Here is an 18,018-nt window from a genome sequence, read left to right as displayed (position 1 = left end):
TGGAATTATAATGTCTCAATGGAGCTCTTTGAGTCCCATTCCCTCTCATTATATAGCTGAAATGTTATATTAATTTTGTTGTTGTAATATTTCGGCTCTTTTCCGAATTGGGATTCAATTCCGATCCGCAGTTTTTCTTTAACCCTCGAAGCATTACAAATTTTACAAATTTCATGAAGTTTATTACTAAGATGTGTAACTGCCCTCCAACATATAAATCTGTTAAACCGACATTGCCATTCCATCGTTCCGCCCCAGGATCACTGATTGATTGATACCATCTGCAAAAATGTCGCCCACCAAACTGGTTATTATTGTTGGAGGTTCTTATGCTGCTATATTAGCTTTGAAGACGTTACTTTCCACTAAAGACGTCAAATTAGACATTACAATGATCTCACCCAACGACAAGGCATTTTTCAATGTTAGTGTTCCTCGTTTACTAGTTGAGAATGACTCAATAAAGAAAACAGTTTTCCCCCTTGGTGAATCAATTGACAATTTGGTCAAAGGAACGATTCATAAAGCAGCTCATGTTCAGTCAAGTGTCAAAAATGTTGACTTCAAATCAAAGAGTGTAACTATTGCTGATGAATCTAAGTTGAACTATGATAATTTGATACTCGCGTCCGGTACAAGATCGGTGTCACCGATTTGGAAACTTGATTCAGTAAAGAGTGTTGATTTCACATTGGATTCAATTAAAGAAACTAGTGCCCAAATCCAAAAAGCGAAAAGTATTGCAATTATCGGAGGTGGAACTACTGGTGTTGAAACTGCAGGTGAATTAGGACATGAGTACAAAGGCAAAAAGAAAATTGTTTTGTATACTGGATCACTGGGGCCACTATCTATCCCATTACCTAACCACGTTTCATCGGTGACTAAAAAGTTGGAAAAATTGGATATTGAAATTGTTAATAATCAGCGTGTCAAGAAAGAGGGAGATTCCACTATTGTTTTTGAAGATGGTACTACTCGTGACTTTGATTTGGTTGTTGAAGCATTCAAATTGATACCAAATACTGAGTACTTACCAGATGAAGTATTAGACAAGAACAAATATGTAATCACCGATGAGTATTTCCGTGTGCGTGATTTTCATGAGGTTATTTGTCTTGGTGATATCCTTGCTCTGGGACAACAATCCATAGTTGATTTAACATATAATCAAAAGCCAATATTTGCAAAGACTGTTGCTTACGAAGTGTTTGATGATTTGAACGTCAAGTTAACACCATATGTTAAACCTAGGAAAGCTACAATTGTGGTGCCAATTGGTAGAGATGGTGGTGTTGGTGCTATTTATGGATGGTCCATCCCTAACTGTGTTGTTTGGTTTGCTAAATCTAGAAACTTCATGATCCCTAAAGCTTCAGAGTTTTTTACATAGATTGTGTACACTAGACTAGACTAAGTAGTTGACGTATCTGCCTATTTTATATCGACGCATCATACACAAAATTAAAATCACCACAATTTGCAAAACTAAAGCATCAACAAATAAGCTTGCTGCATTTCACTTTTACTTTTTACATGTTTACATGGATGATTTCAAACAGTTGGGTCCAAGTGAGTTTCAAAGCTCTCACAAATTCCCCTATCTAGTGGGTTTACTAAATGGTTATGGGAAATCCATCGTTGACCTAATACACCACTATGAGGCATCCAATAATCATTCAGAGCTAGCTAAACTCATAAACCGACCAGCAGGTGAAATAAACCAGTATTTTCGAGCACTAGATAATGATTTATTAATACAGCCGAGTAATGTGAATGATTTGTTTGATGATGGAGAGACAATCTCCACTGGGTTGACATCGATTGATGAAGAGTTGGGTGGTGGTGGAATTTACCTCGGTGAGGTAACCGAGGTGTTTGGTGCTAGTGGTTGTGGGAAATCACAGTTTCTTTATCAGTTGATCCACAACTGTATTGTACAGTACCCTCAAAGTAAACCCATTCATGTTGCCACGGAGACATTTATGGAGTCGAAAAGGTTGGCAGATATGTTTGAAGACGAGTTGGATCATCTGACAATTGATGCAAAATTGAATCAAATATCCTATATATATTGTCCTGACTTGGAAAGTCAAGATCATATTTTGTTTACACAATTGCCAACACAATTGCAACAAGATAAATCAAATACGAAACTTCTTGTTATTGATTCGATTGCTCATCACTTTCGACGAGAGGATGCAATGTCCAACGTCAACTTTATGAAAGACAGGGTAGAGGAGCAAGAACAAGAGCTTGAAGAGGATGCAGATTTCCAAGAACTTAAACGATTGAAAAATAGTTATCTGAAATTGGTTGGCAACAAGACTGCCAAGTATGCGAAAAGATCAACAAAACTACATTATCTAAGTCTGATGTATCGCCATTTGACCAGATTGGCCAGGGAGTTCAATATTGCTGTAGTGGTGGTGAATCAAGTTAGTGATCATACTGCTGACTTTTCCAATACAAAACAATCTGTCATTGATGATGAGGATTTATCGTATCCTTTGAATTTGGATTTCCAAATCCCTATAGCATCCGGATGGGACCCCAAAACAATATTCAAATACCTACCTCCTTCACACGTACAGTTAAACGAACGAGATTTGGAGTTATTAGATTTGGAATTGCAAAGATCACTTGATCCAAATTCTTCCTCAAACAAACGCAAAAAGGTAACGGATGAAAATGGCACTAGGTCTGTGCCCGTAGAAGAAGATCCTCGATTGAACAAAAATAGGATTGTTGCCATGCGTGAAACTCAAGCTGATTTGATCATGAAGGCTCATGAGTTGAAAAATAAGAGTACAAAAAGAATAGTTCCTACTTTGGGGTATCCATGGGCAACGAGAATTCAAAATAGAATCATGTTGATGAAAACGTATAAGCCTCAATTGAAGTCAAGAGAAGAGCTAGTAAGTGAGAGTGAAGCGAATGGAGGAGTGGATTTAGAAACTGGGTTATCTTATGCTCAACTTTGCGAGGGGTTTACGTTGGGCTCAAATGGGAGTAAAGAGCAGTCACGGCAACTACTGCCTGCTTCATCTTCAGCCACCAGTGCTAGTGTCCAATCGAGTGTTTCTCTGTTGATAAAAGGCTGGCAAGTTGAACGGTTCATCAAGGTTGTTCTAAGTACACACAACATAAGAAATAATAGGTTTAAGAATTACGCTTTTGCAATTGATAAACGAGGGTTGAAAGAGGTCTGAGTATAGTTATTTCTCTTTACTGGTTTGTATTAATAGAGGATATTTATATTTAATGAGTTTATTATTCGGGCTCGCAAATTGCACCCATTTAGGGTAAATGACATTTATTAGCACGCGAAACAGCCGACTCCAAAATTTAAAGACGTGATTGAAAGAAACGTGGTCGTGCGTAAAAGCGGTAAACAAAACATTTGTCAAACAAACAACAATTCAAATTCTATCAACGTCATCAAACTAGTATCCCATTAATTGCAATTGAGAGATTGACTCTACTTTACTAGCTCAAGTACCAAAGGAACAATTATGAAAGTATGTACATCTCGTCTCTATTCCACGTTGTATTCTTTTTTCCTCCGGGGTGGGTGACCTTTTGTCGTCCGAAACGGCGGGGGTGGGGTGGAAGTTTCCTACTCAGTGCAATTATATACTAACCAGTCCCTAGTATATTGATGAAATTGATCTAGAGCTAGTCAACCAGGAACTAAATTTCACCCTGGCTGACAACTCATTAGAAATTAGAGGGGGTTGTGAATTATTTACGACGAAGCCAATTGCGTCGGACCGGAAATTGTTCAAGACAATAGATAAGCATTTAGATCAAATTATCGAGGATAACATAATATCGCGTTCGTTGGAAAGAGAACGACAGAATTCAATAACGTCGCTATTTGGCACTAGTGGAAGTCCTCGGGATATCCGAACACAACAAGAACATTATCAACAAAGACAACGAAGGTCGAGCTCGAATCTGGGAAAAATTCAATTTCACAAGACACTGATTCCTGATATTAAGGATCCTCAACATACAGCTAATGCTTCCTTACTTTCAAAATCATTAAATGCAACAGATGACAGTTTTACCAATGAAGCCGATCAAGACGAGCATGCAATTGATGATTCGCCATTTGGACCTTTGAAGGACACCACCACAAGACGCACATTTGCTTACCTTATTGGAATCTTGAATCATACGTTCCCCGATCAGGATTTTAGTAATCTTCAACCAACTCATGATTTTATTAAAGTTCCCATATCTGATCTACTCACTAAGTTTGATAATTTGTTGATGTCGTTGGGTAAAAAAAGTGATGTCCTACACTGGATGTGGGATATTCTTGATTCATACATGGAAGTGTTACCTTCGAAAACATCGTCTCCCTATTTAGCTGCTCAAGATGTGGAAACAAATGATCATCCTGAACCCAGCACAAGTAGGAAAAATAGTGTAAACAATAGCAGGCATGGCTCTCCACCCAATTCGAAAGTTGTTCAAGAAAGTTGCAGTATTTACCTGTTTGAACCAGCTAATGATTCGATATTTGAGGATATCTCGTATCCTTATCAACCAATGTGGAGTTATTTTTGGTTCATATACAACAAGAAAAGAAAAAGAGTCGCTTTCATTCGTCTAATTGCTATAAATAAAGCTGATTTAGAAGAGGAAGAGGGATCGGATACCAATGGTGGTGGTGGTGGTAATGATGAAGACGTGGTCGGTAATATTGAGCTTTCGTAATGTGCATAGACCTATTTAGTGTATGTATATAACAACGTGATTTTTTTTAGCAAATATTAGACAAAGCAAAGGATAATGTATGTCCGGATAAGTTAAATAGAGCTGCATTTGCGTGTTTGATTCTTCCAAGCTCACTTTTGTGTCTTTATCCAAGATTTTATCAACATTAGAGAACAAAAGGGGACATTGGCGTCATATAAATATTGCTCAAATTCCTTTGATTTCGATCCATGATACTTTACCATTCAATACATCAATAATTGTAAAATGCTATGCATTAGTCTTGTTGTAATCCTTGTACTGTTTTTTTGGCTTAAAATTGCGAAATAGACCACTTTCTTCATCACTATAAACACAATCTGCACTCATTTCAAAATCGTCAAAACCATAATACTAGGGGAAAGGAAAGTGAAAAAGAAAATGAAGCTACAACTCTAAAATGTGCTGCAACACTTCCCAAAGCCTCAGAACACCGTTGAGCTTGGAGTCATTGAACATCCATTACTGGTCTTTGAAATTTGGTAGCGTCTCTGGCATTTACACTTTTTGATTTCCTTATTGAAAATACTTTCATTTGAGCAATTGCGTCATTCGAGGCAATGTGGTTACTTCTATTTTTGCTTGCTGTATGTCTCAGATCTTTCATTCATTTGGATCTATTATTTTTTGCCCTTTTCAATAACCACTAACTTTTCATCTGTTCTTCCTGAATTCACATATGTAAAAGAGGTTAAGGCCACTCATGTTATCACTAACTACGGAATACCGTTTTGCATTGAATAGACATTAGTCTTGTTTTGTGGATGCTAGAATGATGGTTTCACTAATTGTGTGGCTCTCTCTTTCTTTCTCTTTCTATAATTGCTCCAATACGATTTTGTGTTATTGTGAGTGCGGATTTCATACTCCGGGTGGAGTGGCTAATAATAATACAAATTGTCTCACAAAGAAATTTTATGGTAATATGCTTATTATTATTGTGATTCGGGAAGGGTTTTAACAATTGAGCAATCAGTTGGTTATTTATACGAAGGATAGCAACTTAAAAACACCCATTTGCACGTTACATTACATCACTAAAAAGGAATTCTGTAGCCACCCTTTTGTCAACAAATTATAAATACTGGTTCAATTTCCCACACTTTTTCCTAGTCCGACACACGTTCATCACAGCGTCTCGTTATGACTACCCCAATTAAGAAAGCTACTGACGTTTATTTCACTTTAAACAATGGAATCAAAATTCCAGCCCTTGGTTTGGGTACTGTACCACCAGATGATCCAAGTGAAGTTAAGGATCAAGTGGTCACAGCAATCAAAGCTGGTTATCGTTTAATTGATACTGCTTGGTATTATGGTACTGAAAAATATGTTGGTCAAGCTTTGAAAGAAGTATTTGATGAAGGTGTTGTCAAGAGGGAAGATGTCTTTATCACCACCAAAGTGTGGCCCTCTTTTTGGCACAGTCCTGAAAAGTCGTTGGACATTTCATTGAAAACACTTGGTTTGGACTATGTTGACTTGTTTTTGCAACATTGGCCAGTTGAATTGCATGGTGATGAAAATGGTGAACCAACTGCTCCCAAGGACGATAAAGGAAATTTGCTTTATGATGATGATCCAGCAACTGGTACTAAATTCATTGAAGTTTATCAAAGTTTGGAAAAGATTTTGGATAACACCAAAAAGACTAGATCAATTGGGGTTTCCAACTATTCATTGCCCAAAATACGTCAATTGTTACCCCATGTGAAGCATGTTCCAGTTGTTAACCAAATCGAATATCATCCTCAATTACCACAACAAAATTTAGTTGACTTCTGTAATGAACACAAGATCATTATTGAAGCTTATTCACCAGTTGGTGGTACAGGTGCCCCAGTTTTGAAATTACCTTTGGTTCAAGAATTGGCCAAGAAGTATGATGTTTCCACTAATGAAATTGTTGATGCTTATCAAATCTTGAATGGTAGAATTGCTATTCCAAGATCTTCAAACTTGGAGAGAATCAAATCGATTGTTAATCTACCTGATTTGAGTGAGGAAGAATTGGATGAATTGTATCAAATTGGTGTTATTAACCCAACAAGATACACTAATGATCCTTGGGGCTATGGATTAGGATTCCGTTGGTGGGAAGGAGACACTTTAAGTAAAGAGTTCGATTAGTAGGTTATATAGCTAAATGTTTAATTAATTTCATCGAATGCAAGTTGTGAGACACTGTTGTCTCTTGAAGGGAATACTTCCCATGATACTACAATTTTGTTTGGAATAACTATCTTTGGATTACTCTATACGGTTGGTTCTCTCTATTGAAAAAATACATGATCAATGGCCTCCACTTCACGCCGCTGGTTTCTTTCTTACATTACCATCTTCGTCCCCCTCCCCTTCAAGTTCACGTTTAAGCGACTTCTCCTTCGCCTCATTTGACGTAACCATCAAGTCGTTTTCTCCCGCAACTTTCAATAATCTAGTATTTTGTCTTTCACCATCAACTTTTCTAAAAAATGGTTGACAGCGCCAATAAGGTACAGTCTTGTAATGGCCACCCCATTTTTGTAAATCTCCATCAACTACTACATCCATATCTTTGAAATTGGACAATGTCAAAATTTCGTCTTTAACAATCCTCTCCACTTCTTCAACAATCTTTTCCCATTCTTCAAATGATGAATGCACGCTAGTTTTACCAATCATGGGACGTAATTCAGTCCTCACGTTAAGAAATTCATGCATCAATTTGAAAAAATGGGATTTCATTGAATGTCGCGATGCGGGATGGGGATCAACTGACTTGACAATTTCAAAATATTGACGTAAAATTTTATCCACTCGCGGGAATTGCATATCGACATCATCAGTCTTGGTCCAAAATACACCCGGATTATATAAGTTTCCCTCCGCTGACATTACGGCATCACATTTAGTTTTATCCAGACATCGTTGTAAATCATTAGGATACAATATATTCCCATTAGAGAAAAACACTTGATCTTGTGGTAGTTTATCACGCAAGTATCTCAATATTTTCCAACTTGCAAGTCCGGTATTTTGACCCTTCATTTCTCTTGTTCTACCATGCACTGTTATAAATTGAGCTCCTGCATCAAGAACCATCTTGGCATATTGTAATGATTTTTCATAATCATCATATACTCTAATCTTAGCAGTTACAGGAATGGATAAATTGTTGTGTAACTTCCTAATTAATTTATGAATCAAGTCCCAATCTTCCATTAGAAAAGACCCATATTTACCCTTTTTAGCAATTCCTTGAGGACATCCTAAATTTAAATCAACGGCATCGCATTGGTTTTCAACAAGCTTGGCCGCTTGTAACAAAATCTCAGGATCATTGGCACAAAATTGAACAATTAAAGGACGATCGTATCTGGGATTGCCATCTTGATCATTAAACATACTTTTACGATACTTATCACTAGTTACAAATAATCGTGCATGAAACATAGGGGTGTAACATAAATCGGCACCATATTTGCGGGATAGTATTCTCCATGCTAGTTCTGATTGGTCCACCATTGGCGCTACTATAGTCTTTGGTTGGCCTATAGCATTGTACAACTCTCTTCCTAAAAGTTTTCTTGATGTGGATGGTGGAGAAGGTGGGGTGGTTATTGCTAAAACAGTCATCTCAATGTTCTGTTGTTGTGAGTTCGATAAAGTTGCTAATCTTCTTTGTGAACTTGCTGATATAATGGATGCGGTGTGAGTCAGTGGTCTACTGCTTCTTGCAAGTATAAACATATACAGTAGATCAGCAAATCTCTATTGATGCTTTTTAAGAGAAAAAGAAATTTTGCAATTTTTTTTTACGAAATTTCTTTTTGTGTGCAGCTGTCACACAGGCAGGAGCGACTGCAAAAAGTTCGTGTCTACAAATTGCAATACACCATCTGGTTCATTGTCATCTCTATTCATAAGCTATAGTCGAAGTACTTGCTATTCCAATTATCTAACTCGCTCAAGTGTCTCATAGTAGGTCTCCCGTGTGGGCAGTTCCAAGGCTTATCAAGCCGACTTAAATTCTGCACAACTTGCGTCATTTTACCCCTTGATAACGGCGATCCAATCATTATACTACTTCGACATGCCTTCATGGCTAAAATATTCCTAATCTTGGAACATTTAATATGCTTATTACTTGGTTGTTCATTCACCAAATTGATGAGTTCCATGAAATCATTAGTGTCAAACATTATATTCTTGTATACTGGTAATGAAATGAGGACAATTCTTGATCCAAGTTTACCTTCATGATCAATGGTGAATTTGAACCCATTGTGTCTAAAAACTGCTTCGTGATCAATTACTAACATTTCGTCAATAATATTCAATTCAAGTGTTTGGGGTCTAATCAATGGTTGATTTTGAATACTGTAATTTTCAATCAATTTTTCAAAATTGTATTTTTCATCAGATGCGTGTTGATCTATAATGAATAAATTGTCACGATGATGAACTAGGATAAACCCCAAGTTGAATTGTCCCACCAATTTCATTTTAAGGAAATCGGATTTAGAAATGTGATAAATACCTTCATCCTCTAAAGTTTGGTTAACCTTAATATTTTGTCTTCTCTTGACTACTTCTTCACTATCAAAATTGCGTGGCGAGGATATCGTAGATAGCAATTCTTGTGATGAAAGTTTCTTCTTTTTGGTGTACAAACTTGACGACTTGAACCTCTTTGCTGGTCTTTCTTCAAACTCTTCATTGCCTATCTTAATGTACAAGCTTCCTTCACAGGCATCTGATTGCTTGGGGTGAAAGTTTACACCATGATTATCTTGCAATTTACTAATGTCTGTTTGAATTTCAGGTCCATTGTAGGAGAAGTTTGACAACACCTGTGACGTGGGAATTGCATCACTAGCTTGATTTTTAATCGCACCAAGTTCCTTGTTCTTTTCTGGTGGAGATACATCGCTTGTAATCAGTTGATTCAGGGTTGCAACACTATTATGGGAGATGGCATATACCAGTTCAGACTTCTCCTCCTCCACCTCATCATCTTGATCATAATCATTCTCGGTCTCAACAATGGTCTCTTCAGGTACATTTCTTGAATGATCAAGTTCAATTTCTTGCAGTTCAAACTGGCCCACAGATCCTTTGTCCATATTACGCTCATCAACTGAACGCAAAACCTCAACGCAGATCCGTCTTTGGGCTTGTGCGGTTGCCAAAAGCGGTTTCTCCACTTTAACTGGACATTCATTCTCTGGTTCCTGACAAAACAATGGGTCTGTTTTTGCTGTTGATTTATCTGCTTGACCAATTTCAAATTCCTTGCTCCCTACAGACTTTTCTGCCTCATTAGCTTCATTTATATGTTCATTCCTCGCTTCTGAACTTTGGGTTTCTAAACTGTCAATGCTATCTTCTTCTTTCTTTATAAACTTTTTGATATCAATTGTACGAGCTTGGGTATCCTCTTGAGTCGAAGTCTGCTCCACAGTGGCCGTGCCATGTTTATTGAATGGTATATGCTCCCACAAACTTTTTGGAATAATCACTTTATCTTGCATGGTATAAAACTCAATAAGACTTTCACGTATAGATTCCAAAACTCGTGACTCATTATGGATCAATACATTAGTCTTGTCTGGTAAGACGTTAACATCAATGAGCTCGGGATCAATGTCAAGATTCAATACATAAATCGGATATTGCACATGATTGAAAGACTTGTAAACTTCGTTAATCAACTTGGTAAGTTTTCTAAACACAATAGGTCTCTTATTAACAAACAAGAATTGTCTATCTGGCGTCGATCGACCCAATCCAAAAGAATATGATGAGATGTAACCAGTTAATTTTGCATTAAAACCAATATCGATATCGACATTGAGTAAGTTGGTATTACCGTTATTTCCATATATCGTTATCAAATTCTCCACTGTTGTATTATTTTCTCCTCCCTTTGATGACAACACTAATTGTTTCTTACCACTAGAATTGGTATTGGTCACTTCAAATTTGATTTCAGGGTATATTAGCAAATAATTGATGATAAAGTTGACTGCTTTATGAAACTCCCTTTTCGAGTTTTTGATAAAGTTCTTCCGTCGAACTGTAAAATTCTTGAATAAATGCTCAATTGTGATAGTCGTGCCTGATTTGTTACTCATTCCACCTAATTTCGATGACTCTTCTTTTAGTTTGCCAAGCTGATCATATTTCAAAGTGTAGTTCCTGGGATAAGTATCCAAAGTCAGGGTAGTTATTGTCACTTTGGTAGATAAGGCGCAAATTGAATTCAATGCTTCACCTCGAAACCCCAATGTTCCCAACTTGGTCAAATCATCAAGATCATTAATTTTTGAAGTATGACTTCGTAAGCACACTGTTTCAAAATCTTCCTTTTGTATTCCCTTTCCATTATCTTGAACAGTTATCGATTCAATACCGTAGTTGATAAAGTTGACTACAATCTTCGACGTTGCGGCATCAATCGCGTTTTCAATTAGTTCCTTAATGATTGATTTAAGATCGATAATGACCTGTCCGGAAGTGATTTTGGAGATGTCCACCGCATTGATACTTTGAATCAGTGACATGACATGCAAATTAAATTAAGGTGGTTGCTGATAGGATGAGACTAGTTGGTGGTTCTTGCGCGTCTATTATTCAAAATAATATGCGATCTCGCCACGCGCCACGCGCAAAATTCAAGAAGCCAATACCAGCAAACCAATGTCATAAAAGAAGATGCATGCAATATGAAGTTGAAGAAAACACTTGCTAGAGGGGTACCTAAAACCCCCTTAACTGTCAACAATCTTCTACTAGTGTTTAAAGAGCTTCTATCAGTTTGTATAAACCAAATACTTTACTACAACAAAGTATACGATCCACTAATATTTGACGAATATAAAGCATTCGATGTGATTGTATGGAAGAGTCGACATCCACATTTGGAGAAATACATTGACGATTTATTCTTGAATGTCATTAACAATCTAATCATCAATAAGAAACAATCAAATGGACTTGATAAAATCACATGTTTAATCTACAACACTAAGAATGACACCGTAGTGAGGAGCTACTCAATCAAATTTCATCAATTCATCCTATCTTTAAACGAGACTATCGCTGAATTGAAAGTTACTGACGATTATGATACTTCATCAATTTTGAACTTGCCGGGTGTATCTTGGATCGAAATTTATACGCAGTTCCAAACAATCTTGTTTCAACTCATACAACAGTTACGCAAAACCCCAATTTCAGATACACAAGGAGAAGATTTGTTTTACAAGATTACTGTGAGCTTGCATGAAGAAATCTATGCTGGATCCAACTGGGTAAGGCTTAATGAGACTAAACAACGTGACCCTGTTGAAAATGTGCAGGTAATAAGCGAAGCAGACCTTGGTATCTTAAGCTTTACACTTGAAAGCATGTACGACGGCGCATAAGGAAGTGACGACTATCATTACGTCATGAACTGGATGGTAAATGTGTGTTGATGACTTCATATCGGCTTTATTTTCTAATCTCCGAGGTTTCGCGTTCGAACCCTCTTCTTTATCTTACACTTTTGAAATCGTTATCAAAACACCTCCATATCGGAAAGCAGCAAGCCAGTATGTTGTGAATATACGGAGGTAGTGCCAGAATAAATACTCACGTTACTGTATTCCTGGTGTCAATGGCCACTACATGGCCAGTACGTGGATGGGAACCAATTTATCTGGAACCGTTATAGTTGTTTTTCTGACACAAACGGGAATAAGCAAACGTTAGTGGGTTTCGGTAAATCCGATGACATGAAACAAGACGTAAAGTCTAGATTGCGAAATTCATTATATATAAACAACTGAGCCCCCATTAAAATTAGAGTCTCATTTTTCATTGATCACCACCCCCCAATTCTCAAAGCTATGACTAAAAAAGCTAATCCTTCACAAATAAACACCAAAGCCGATGCCAAATTGCTACTTGACCTATTCGACAATTTCTTAATCGATTGTGATGGAGTTGTATGGTTAGCAGAAACACTTATTCCCAAAGTAACTCAATTTTTACAGTTTCTAGAACAACACAATAAACAATTTGCATTCGTCACCAACAACTCATCAAAATCACGTCAAGCCTACATTGAAAAGTTGGCGTGTTTAGGAATACATGGTATAAATAAAGAACGTATTTACACTACTGGTTATTCAGCAGTGTTGGAATTACAAAAAATGGGTATTCCTTTAGGCTCCAAGATATGGGTATTGGGAGATAAAGGAATTGAAGATGAATTGGCTGATGAGGGATATGTGGCTGTCGGCGGATCAAATCCGTTATTGGACCAATCATGGAACCCCAAGAACCCTTTGCTCAAAGTTGACCCCGAGGTAAAAGCAGTTATTGCTGGATCAACCAATGAATTCAACTTTATGCGAATTGCCACTACTTTACAATATTTGATGCATGACAACAAGAGTTTACCATATATTGGAACTAACGGTGACCGAAACTATCCTGGACCTGATGGGTTAACACTTCCTGCTGGTGGAAGTGTGGTTGAGTATATGGCATATTGTTCCGGTCGAAGTTATATCGATGTCGGTAAACCAAGCAAGACGTTTGCTGATATTATATTTTATGATACTGGATTTGATAGATCAAAAACGATAATGATTGGTGATACATTGTCTTCAGATATTAAATTTGGTAATGATGCAAAATTGGGGAATGGACATGGTACATTGCTTGTATTGTCTGGTGTCACAACGGTTCCTGAATTGAAGGACTTGATGGCTAGTGCTAATCATCAATATGGAGATGATCTGTTGGTGCCTCAATTTTATGTCGACTCATTGACAAAACTTTACGAACTTGTACTGGAATAATAATAGTAGAGGCTCTTTAAAATGGTAATATATTAATGAATAGATGCAGTTTATACTTGATTGTGTAATCCAAATAAGTTTTTCAAATTCTCATAAACAAAATACGAGATTGAGACAGCTGGTGCAACTTTTGCCAAATTGGGTACCAACCCTTTATACAAACCCGGGTATCCTTCTCTTGCAATGGTCTTTCTAAAAACATCAAAGAATCCAGTATATGTATACGGGTGAGCATAAGTTCCTTGTGCTTGTAATCTAGTTCTCAATGAATTAATAGGGTAAACAACAGTGGCACCAAATGAGCCAGAAAGTGCACCCAATGATAATACGATATAATTTGGCAACTTGACTTCATCTTCACTTAAACCTGACCTTCTTGCTTCTCGTTTGATCAACCATGTCTTGATAGTTTGAAAAGTACCTAAATCAAGAGCAGCGTAGGGGAATATACCACTGATACCAGCAATTATACCACGGTAAAACACACGCATACCTCCTTCTCGGTACAAATCCTTGGCAGTTTGGATCAATAATGCATTACCTTGTAGGGAACTATCCAATTTCGAACATTGTAATCTAAATTTAAGCGTATCTACTGGATAAACGGCAAATTGAGATACGACACCACCAAACCCACCCGCCAAATACGTCGATACTTTGGAGATTTGTGACACATCATCAACACCTTCGATTCTGGCAAAAAACCTCTTTGCTGCTTCGAATGAACCAAACTTCATCGCGGATTCTGGGAAAACTTTCAACACATTTAGCCCATTTCCAACGTAAAATGCCTTGATACCACCTTGTAGCCATAGTGTTCTTGCTGCTTGCACTATAGGAGATCGAATTGTTTTTTCTCTTAAAGTTGTAGCTTTAGTCATTTGTATATGTTTTTCCAATTCAGCATGGGCCAATTTAGCACGTAATTGATCAATAACGTGTTGTTCAGCACCAGAAGCAATCTGACGCGCTATTTCCTCTTTTGAATGGAGAATGGTTGAAGTTAAATCGGTTCTGGCAATTAAAAACACTTTGATTCTGTCAAATGGAGCTGTACATGTTCTCGATACCACACCTGCTAGTCCTCCAGCAAGGAAAAATCCAAATCCATTAAGAAATTGATTGATTAACGTGACATCACCGTCGGAACTGACCCCAAAATTTTCCACTACAAATGTGTATGCTGTTCGTATTCTTGAACCGTGTAATCGCGGCATCAATATCAAAAATTCCCTAAACTCGTCGTAAGTTATATATCCATCGTTTTTGTAATCAATTCGTTTAAAAAGTAAGTCTACATTGACCTGACTTGCATTGAGATTCAAATGATCTTTTAGATACTTGACAAAATCGGCTTTTTTCAATTTCCCATCATTATCTTCATCAATCTTGTTGAAACCTTTTAAAATTTGATCATCAGTTGTCGACAAATACTTTTTGAAATCGTTAAAGTCGATAATCTTGTTTTGATCCTCATCAAATGAATTAAACACTTGTTTTAAAAGTTCAGGGTTTTGACTAATGGGATGCTTTAGCTTTCTCATAGCTTTAGTGAAATCTCGAAATGTTATTTGACCATTTTCTTCAATATCCAATTTGCGGAAAAGTGTTTCATAATCATTAGGTTTGGCAGGTATCACAATGTCTTTTGCGTATTGGCTCTCTTCTGATGAAGAGTCATTGGATAGGTATGAAGATGCGGGTGTGATATTTTTGGACATTGTTTGGGAAATGATGCTTGATGGGGAACTTGTCTTATATAGGTCTCTGTTAAATGAAAGTGTGTAGTTAAATGTGGTTGGAGTTGAGTTATCTGTCAATGTATGAGTTAATTCTATATTAATGATCTAAACCAAGTAGATCGTATCATTGAATAACGATGGGTCGTAAAGTAATATTGTTTATGGAAATACCATTGGATGGAAAAAAATAAAATAAAAAAATTTGGAGAGAAGTTTATACCTCGCTTAATATAAACAAATTTTTTTTCTACATACGGAGCAAATACCCCTCTAAAAGAATAACTCGCACATAAACGATTATCCCCGGCACTACACCGATCTAATTGCTGTTTCACTTTGCTTTCCTTTTTTTTTTTGTTTGCTGTACAGTAAGTCTTGTGTGGGATGACTTACATAATTGAATAAAGCTCAAATTTGTTTGGTCAATTGAGAAACAAGAGGTATACCAGGCGAGCTACAGCAACAGAAAAAATAATCTCAAAAGCTAAAGAATCTACCAATCCTTGGCTAAATGCCACCACTATAACTTTATTAACATCTATTGAACTAATGATTTCTATCGGCAGTACGGGGCTTGGCACGAATGATATTATCCACCCTTAAAAGCACTTCAGCTGCTTCAGTTGCAGAGTTTACAACCGCTCTTTTCAACTTGTAACTTTCGACAACACCCAATTCTCTCATATTAGCAATTGTACCCTCATTCAAGTTTAATCCAGACGTTGAAATACCATTGTATATAGCAGATCTCAATTTGGTAACTAATTCGCTCGAATCATATCCAGCATTATCTGCCAAAATTATAGGTAGTTGTTTTAATGCTCGACTATATGCTTCAATAGCAAGTGCCTTTTTACCTGTCTCATTGGCTGCTGCCTCATCAACGGATTTAGCCATGAGCATCTCAGCACAGCCTCCACCCAAGACTGTTTTGGTATCTTTTGTGGTTTGTGACAACACTGATAACGCATCATGTAATGATCTTTCAGCTTCTTCCAAAACATGGTCAGTAGCACCACGTAATACAATTGTACAAGCTTCACCTGCAGCAACTCCTGAAAATTTCAAAAATGGATCTTCTCCAATCAATATTTCTTCAATAGCGTCACAATGACCTAATTTTGTGGTGCTTGGATTATCAAATGTACTAACAACATCTCCACCAGTAACCAATGCCAATCTTTCAACACCATCGAAATCAGCATGTTCAATTGTGTTGATCTTAGCATCAGTGAACAATTGCTCAGGATAATCATAAATCAATTGACGATTTATAAACACATTGATATCATAATTTTTAATTTTATCAACCTTGGCTTTCATCTTCACCTTTTCAGCTTTTTCCAATTCAGCCAATTTAGAAGTTGAATCGACTTTAAATTTAGCTCCAAAAATCTTGACCTTATCGGTATCCATTGATGTGTTGGCTATAAGTATTTTAGCATTTTCCACTTTTTGAGGTTGTCCAACACCAAATTTCTTTTCCAAAATGAAACCTTCATCTAGATATGAATCTGATAATTTACCTCCTACTTTTTTAATTATTTGAATATTGTTTAAATTAGTTGATCCTTTCAATCGTAAAATTGCATCCACAGCCAAAGTAGCAAATTGCTCTTTATCTTGTGACAAAATCTTTGACGATAAGGTAGTCTTGGCAATATTCAACAAATCCAATCTGAATTTTGCTGGATCCAATCCATTGTTGACAGCATTTTTATCCAATGCATCAATTGCGTGTTTCCTAGCTATTCTAAAACCTTCAATTATGGTTTGTGGATGAATTTTTTGATCAATTAATTTTTCACTTTCTCTCAATAATTCAGCACTAAGAACTGTGACCGATGTTGTTCCATCTCCGACTTCATCATCTTGTACTTTAGAAATATTGACCAATACTTTAGCTGCTGGGTTTTCAAATGGTATAGATTTCAAAATAGTAGCACCATCATTGGTTACAATGGAATGATCAGGGTTACTAGCACTTTGTAATAATTTATCCATTCCTTTTGGACCCAAGGTTGATTTGACCAAATCACCCACGGCAATTGCGCCAACAAAAGCGGATAAACGAGCATTTTCAGCTCTATCTTCCTCAACCTGATCTTTGAATATCTGAACTGACATTGGAAAAATCGTAAGTGTAGATAAGATGTGGTGTAGATTCGTCTCAGCTCTCACTCACACGTATTAAATTTTTTTTTTTTTCATTAACGAAATGTTTGTTTTGTTCTTTGATCTTCTGTGGGAAGTGCGTGTTAATGGATCAAAATTATAAAGTGTATCTTCTTAACGGTATAACGAATATCAAGGGCATAAGATGAAATGAAGAGTAAGAAAAGAAAACTTAATCTATGAAGCTGTTACTGGTCCCATAGTGTGATTCAAAGATTGGGCTGTAAAGGGTGTTCTACAATACAAGCCTATGTAGCATTGATTATACAAAAATTCTATCAAATTTGATCTTAGGGACGTAGACAGCGTGTCGATGTGAGCCCTTAAACACACTTCTTTGTTAGGATTGGGCCCTAGAGTGTAGTATCCAATCAGAGAGGGGTATAACATTGTGTGGTTGATTTATAGTAAGTTGAGCATAATAATAAAAAATTGTGAATGACTTTTTTGGTTGCCAAAAATGTTTGTGTGTTTGCGTATCAATGTGTTTGGGAGTA

General features: G+C 36.8%; 10 protein-coding genes across 10 annotated transcripts; 6 read left to right on the top strand and 4 right to left on the bottom strand. All coding sequences in view use genetic code 12, as the record gives it.

Moving 5' to 3' along the window:
- Positions 1-289: 289 nt before the first annotated feature.
- CORT_0C02930 (mitochondrial cell death effector) lies at positions 290-1,393 on the top strand (the record flags this gene model as incomplete). The annotated part of the gene is made up of 1 exon (XM_003868525.1): positions 290-1,393. One exon carries the CDS (start codon positions 290-292, stop codon positions 1,391-1,393), a length of 1,104 nt encoding a protein of 367 aa, XP_003868573.1.
- A 151-nt stretch (positions 1,394-1,544) lies between these two features.
- On the top strand, positions 1,545-3,212 carry CORT_0C02920 (Rad57 protein; the record flags this gene model as incomplete). Its single annotated transcript, XM_003868524.1, has 1 exon — positions 1,545-3,212. The coding sequence occupies one exon, from the start codon at positions 1,545-1,547 to the stop codon at positions 3,210-3,212; it is 1,668 nt and encodes a 555-aa protein (XP_003868572.1).
- A 303-nt stretch (positions 3,213-3,515) lies between these two features.
- Positions 3,516-4,728, top strand: CORT_0C02910 (Maf1 protein; the record flags this gene model as incomplete). The annotated part of the gene is made up of 2 exons (XM_003868523.1): positions 3,516-3,521; positions 3,655-4,728. The coding sequence occupies 2 exons, from the start codon at positions 3,516-3,518 to the stop codon at positions 4,726-4,728; spliced, it is 1,080 nt and encodes a 359-aa protein (XP_003868571.1).
- A 1,182-nt stretch (positions 4,729-5,910) lies between these two features.
- On the top strand, positions 5,911-6,897 carry CORT_0C02900 (Ara1 D-Arabinose dehydrogenase; the record flags this gene model as incomplete). The annotated part of the gene is made up of 1 exon (XM_003868522.1): positions 5,911-6,897. The coding sequence occupies one exon, from the start codon at positions 5,911-5,913 to the stop codon at positions 6,895-6,897; it is 987 nt and encodes a 328-aa protein (XP_003868570.1).
- A 177-nt stretch (positions 6,898-7,074) lies between these two features.
- On the bottom strand, positions 7,075-8,499 carry CORT_0C02890 (Dus1 protein; the record flags this gene model as incomplete). Its single annotated transcript, XM_003868521.1, has 1 exon — positions 7,075-8,499. The coding sequence occupies one exon, from the start codon at positions 8,497-8,499 to the stop codon at positions 7,075-7,077; it is 1,425 nt and encodes a 474-aa protein (XP_003868569.1).
- A 170-nt stretch (positions 8,500-8,669) lies between these two features.
- CORT_0C02880 (Pms1 DNA mismatch repair factor) lies at positions 8,670-11,315 on the bottom strand (the record flags this gene model as incomplete). The annotated part of the gene is made up of 1 exon (XM_003868520.1): positions 8,670-11,315. The coding sequence occupies one exon, from the start codon at positions 11,313-11,315 to the stop codon at positions 8,670-8,672; it is 2,646 nt and encodes an 881-aa protein (XP_003868568.1).
- A 162-nt stretch (positions 11,316-11,477) lies between these two features.
- Positions 11,478-12,179, top strand: CORT_0C02870 (hypothetical protein; the record flags this gene model as incomplete). The annotated part of the gene is made up of 1 exon (XM_003868519.1): positions 11,478-12,179. One exon carries the CDS (start codon positions 11,478-11,480, stop codon positions 12,177-12,179), a length of 702 nt encoding a protein of 233 aa, XP_003868567.1.
- A 465-nt stretch (positions 12,180-12,644) lies between these two features.
- Positions 12,645-13,604, top strand: CORT_0C02860 (Pho13 4-nitrophenylphosphatase; the record flags this gene model as incomplete). Its single annotated transcript, XM_003868518.1, has 1 exon — positions 12,645-13,604. The coding sequence occupies one exon, from the start codon at positions 12,645-12,647 to the stop codon at positions 13,602-13,604; it is 960 nt and encodes a 319-aa protein (XP_003868566.1).
- Positions 13,605-13,654: 50 nt separating this feature from the next.
- On the bottom strand, positions 13,655-15,325 carry CORT_0C02850 (Sal1 protein; the record flags this gene model as incomplete). The annotated part of the gene is made up of 1 exon (XM_003868517.1): positions 13,655-15,325. One exon carries the CDS (start codon positions 15,323-15,325, stop codon positions 13,655-13,657), a length of 1,671 nt encoding a protein of 556 aa, XP_003868565.1.
- A 567-nt stretch (positions 15,326-15,892) lies between these two features.
- On the bottom strand, positions 15,893-17,473 carry CORT_0C02840 (Cct2 chaperonin of the cytosolic TCP1 ring complex; the record flags this gene model as incomplete). Its single annotated transcript, XM_003868516.1, has 1 exon — positions 15,893-17,473. One exon carries the CDS (start codon positions 17,471-17,473, stop codon positions 15,893-15,895), a length of 1,581 nt encoding a protein of 526 aa, XP_003868564.1.
- Positions 17,474-18,018: the final 545 nt, after the last annotated feature.

This window comes from Candida orthopsilosis (assembly GCF_000315875.1).
Source record: "Candida orthopsilosis Co 90-125, chromosome 3 draft sequence".
Lineage (NCBI taxonomy): Eukaryota > Fungi > Ascomycota > Pichiomycetes > Serinales > Debaryomycetaceae > Lodderomyces > Lodderomyces orthopsilosis.
The sequence above is the reverse complement of the archived record's forward strand: the minus strand, read 5'-3'. Positions and strand labels throughout refer to the sequence as shown.